Genomic DNA, 4,837 nt, shown 5'->3' with positions numbered 1-4,837 from the left:
GATGGGTTGGTAAAAGAGAGGAAACTATGGATAGAGTTTATGGTTGTTATGGTGGTGGCGGATAGCCAGTGGTGGTGTTTTGGGGTTTAAGAGTGGTGTGCAAGCAAACCTCTACGCTTATAGAGTGAGTGGTCCCTCCATATTGATTTCCAACAAATATAGTCAAAAACCCGCAAGGATTTTCATCATAAAAACCAATAAACACTCGCATATGAACCATGACACAAATATACGCATAATTATATTGTGGATTGTCCAGTTATCTTCAAGCCAAGGATTGCTCCAAATTTCATACAAGCTGTAAGTTGACAGATTCAAAACTGGCCTGCTCGAATGTCTCTGTCAAGCCGATCTGCGTTGAGAGTCCCAGGAATTTCTCTAAAATCTTCATTGAAGATAGAATATGCACTGCAAAAATTAAGGATGAGCAAGTGTTAATAGCATTCTAACTTTTTCATTGTTATTGATACTGGTGGTCAACACGAGAAGGTTTGCATTTCTTTCCATATAAAAACAATCCCAGGAGACAGAATATCATATGCACTGCAATTTGCAAGAACGAGTAAGCATTAATAGCTAAAACTCCTAAGTTGTTATAAACATGTAATGAGTTATGGTGGTCAACACGAGAAGGTTTGCATTTCTTTCCATATAAAAACAATCCCAGGAGACAGAATATCATATGCACTGCAATTTGCAAGAACGAGTACGCATTAATAGCTAAAACTCCTAAGTTGTTATAAACATGTAATGAGTTAGTTCCTAGGCTCTGCAACAAATACAAAATATGCAACGACGATTTTGCAAAACAGAAATGCAGTTTGATATGCGCTCCATGATAAGATTAAACAACAACTGAAACATATACAATCAGTGACTTTATTATGAATAAAATTGTGCAGTGGCAAACGTAAAAATAGAGAAGCACAAATGCTAACTTGTTGATTATTTCCGAGTTAGGATTGACAAAAGTGGTTAGGACTCCACTTTCTTTATTGACAAGCAAAAATGACCAAGTCTTCAATGAAGTCTAGAAGAGTTACAAAAGCAAATATACTACGACAACGATGAAGACTAATGCCCTGGACAAAATTAAATATTAACCATAATTGAAATAAAAATAAAACTAGTGAACATAAAATTTAATTTTTACCTACGTAACTCTAGCTCAAAGCAGTTATATGGATTCATTGATAATTTTAATTTTTACCTATGTATCTCTACCTCAAAATCACGTATAAAGTTGAACGTATTTTTACCCAACAAAACATCTCATTTCATACTATGATGTCTTTTGCAATTTTTTTCTTCATTGTGATGATCTCCATATCTCCAACGCTTTTCTTTAGTTCTCCTGTGTCTATTTTCTTAACAAGTTTTCTACTGTTTCTCTTTGACCTCTACACTGGTTAAAGAATGAAAAATAGAATTATCGAACAAAAACTCTATTATCGTGATTGTAGAAGTTAAAATTAGGGGTAACATATTCTTGTGATAGTAGAACTTAAAATCATTGGGCACTAGTATAGTTGTTGAGTTAATTATTATCAATATACGGCTTTATTGCTTTGAGCAATAAAATGGTGTTCCATTAAAAAATAGATATTTAGTGAGTTTTTTGGTCGTGAAAAGTAAATGATAAATTTACTATGTTCACATGTAATTGTTGTTATTTTCTCATCATATATTTGGAAATAATTAAGGAAAACCAAAATTCCCCCACCGGATCAGTTCTGTTGGGTTCAGTTGAAACCAATGACCCTATAATAAACGACACAATTCCTTGCCAATTTTATTGCCTTAGGTCGACTTTTATAACTATGGCCTAAAGTCCTTGGCTGACGATCTCCTTCGCCTTGCCTTTGTCAAATTTCTACAAGTACAGGTATTGCCACTTCCGCATCATTAGAAAACATAAAAATTAGATCACTTGATGTCTTATGCATCGCACACTAATATCTCCAATATGATCTTATTCCCATGGTTTGGATCTATTTAAAATATTTCAGCCATGATATTCTTTCTTATGGTTACTGCAAGTGCGAGACTATTCCCCAAAAAAATACCCAAATTGTGACCAATGAAAGTATAAAAAAGACATGATGACCCGACTCCTGACTTGATTAGAACAAGACTGCCTCCCTCGGGTCATACTTCATTCAGTTATCAATACAGTCATCATTACTCCGCTGAGTCTCTCTCTTCCACACCATGATAAGACATGATTATTAATTTCTAATTCCAGAAGAGCATCGTTAGATTGAATATAAATCCAGTATTCTGACGGTCTAGGTGATTTCCATGCCCTGATGCCTTGTTCAATCTTTTAGAGTGACAAAACTCTCCAGAGATGCAACTTTATTTCTTCGAAGGCCTTTCACGAATGCTTCTTCCCATTGTGGACAAGAACCATTGAATATAAACTATCAGTGTGACTTAAGTCCTATTGATGTCTTGAAGAAGTTCCTGTGTAAAGGGAATAGTCCGGGCTATAAGTAGGTTGGTAACTACTGCTATACGGGTGTATGCCTTTACTATAAACCCAGTTTAGTGAACGGCTTAAAAACTATTGTTCTTTGCATGCTTACTTTGTACTCGTTTACAAGCTCAAATAGCACTTGTACCTTTACGCAGTAGCTTCCACATATATCTGAAATTGCTATACAATCTCTTATGTTTGTGCTTAAATAGAGAAAACTCATGGACCTGAATCTTCCAAGGTCGCTTTCCCTTCCCAGTAACCGAAAATCGATAATCCAATCAGTACTCAAATCAACAAGAGCCAAGCATATACAGTTCTTGTGCAATAAAAACTTCAATTGCAAATAATACTTGAAGACTGCTAGAGAAAATTCAAGGCATGCTGCAGTACCACTATTTCTTAAGGCATTATATGCAGGACCCATCAAGGGTCACAGAAAGGGATACAAACAAATTGCTTCCAAGATAAAATGAAGCCCAAAAATTTTCTTAGCTGTTTCTTGCACGGTGAATTGCAGAAGTTTTCGTAGTTGGTAATAATATGTTTTTAAGCAATTTTATTCTATGCGAATAGGAGATGCTGAAGATGTTCTCAATGGCTTATATATCTTTTATTTCCAACGAAATGTGTCAAATATATTCAATAAGACTCGATGTCTTTCAATGTGAGAAGTTTTCTCATTATATAAAACCAAAATCATAACTAAATACGGTAGCTATAAATTACAATATTCATTAATGGTTACCAAAATCACAACTAAATATGATAGTTATCAATTACAATATTCATTAATAGTAGCATATTAAATATGGTAGCTTTCCTAATATTCCACTGACATCCCCCTCAAATTGATGCTGCTATAATGAACTAACAGAGGTGATAATGCTCGTGCTTATGAAAAAGAGACACAAATCACAACAACCATCTATGGAAAATAATGACAATGAGAGACTCAAAAACAACAAATAGTGTAGAAATAGTCAAGAACCATTACTAAGCCACTCCAAAGAGCTCACACCCCCTAGAAGAATTTTCAAAAGAAATTCATGAAGTGTGTCAACCACACAGTGAGCTCTATCAATCGTGAGAACACAATCAAACACATAATTTGTGTTCTGACAAAAACTATAACAGCCAACGCATAGGCCAAAAATTCAGCAATATATCACTAGCCAAGATACTGCTATTAGAAGAAATCACATGAAATAGCCTACATCAAAAACTTAAAGATGATCTTCCTTCGAGAATCCAAAACTTTAACTCATTATCAGAAAACCAAAACCACAAGAAGAAGCATTTTCACATCTACCAAGAAAAACCCTTTAGTATCCACATCCTTCTTAAGACACCTTCCTACATGTTTCTCGTCATTCTCACCCATTAACTTTGGAGTCAAAATCAAATATTCATACAAAAATATCTAAGAATTATGGTTTTTAGTATCCACATCCTTCTTAAGACACCTTCCTACATGTTTCTCGTCATTCTCACCCATTAACTTTGGAGTCAAAGTCAAATATTCATACAAAAATATCCAAGAATTATGCAGTCCCCCCAAAAAATCAATAATCAACAGTTCCATGCAGCTCAATATTCAACCTTAGTCACTAATCTCGTAGAATTTGAAATAAAGTAGCCCAACAACACTTCAACTTAATAATCAACCCACAAAAAAGTAGCCCAATAACCTGTCCAATACGCTAATAAAGTGGCTCAAACTAAAAGCAAATATTGTAGCCCAATAATAAGTCCAACAAACTAACCCACAAAAATAGTTAAATAGTCCAACTAAAATTATGGCCCAAATCAAATGCAGGCCAAAATGAAACATTTAATCAGCCCAAATTAACCACAGTAAACCCTTAATCAGCCCAAAATAACAACAGAAAACCAAATAACAATTCACGACACCAAAATCACAAATTACCAAAATCAATCGCTGATATCCAAAAACGCAAGTTACCAAAAGCAAGAGATCGTTCAACAGATTGTTGAATTCTCCGACCAAAATCGCCTACAGCCCAATCAAAGAATAAACCCTTGGGGGTTAAGATGAAGTACACCACATGGTAAATCCATGTCATCGTGAAACACTAGCACTCGATTGAGAAGAAGCTTATAATAAGCTGCAAGTGGACCACTAGATTCACCACTCAAATTCATTAAGTCCAAAGTTTTGCCAAATAAACTAGATCCCAATTAACAAGACCTTTTCCAAAGATGGCCTGGAAGAAGACTGTTACAATTCAATTTTTCATAGTCAAAAATCAAGAATTGACTAGTCAAGGTCAAAGTCAATTAAGGACTAAAATGAAATTAAATATTTTATTGGGGTTTATTTTATAATTGGCAATA

General features: G+C 34.6%; 1 protein-coding gene across 2 annotated transcripts in view; it reads right to left on the bottom strand.

The window, feature by feature from the left end:
* Positions 1-117: 117 nt before the first annotated feature.
* Positions 118-4,837, bottom strand: part of LOC111388210 — a 21,946-nt gene continuing 17,226 nt past the window's right edge. For both annotated transcript variants that reach the window (XM_023012895.1, XM_023012896.1), the window contains exon 7: positions 118-408. In XM_023012895.1, coding sequence (XP_022868663.1) covers positions 315-408 — 94 coding nt within the window. In that variant the 3' untranslated portion in view covers positions 118-314. The remainder of the gene's footprint in view (positions 409-4,837) is intronic.

This window comes from Olea europaea, unplaced genomic scaffold (genome assembly GCF_002742605.1).
Source record: "Olea europaea var. sylvestris unplaced genomic scaffold, O_europaea_v1 scaffold4683, whole genome shotgun sequence".
Lineage (NCBI taxonomy): Eukaryota > Viridiplantae > Streptophyta > Magnoliopsida > Lamiales > Oleaceae > Olea > Olea europaea.
The sequence above is the reverse complement of the archived record's forward strand: the minus strand, read 5'-3'. Positions and strand labels throughout refer to the sequence as shown.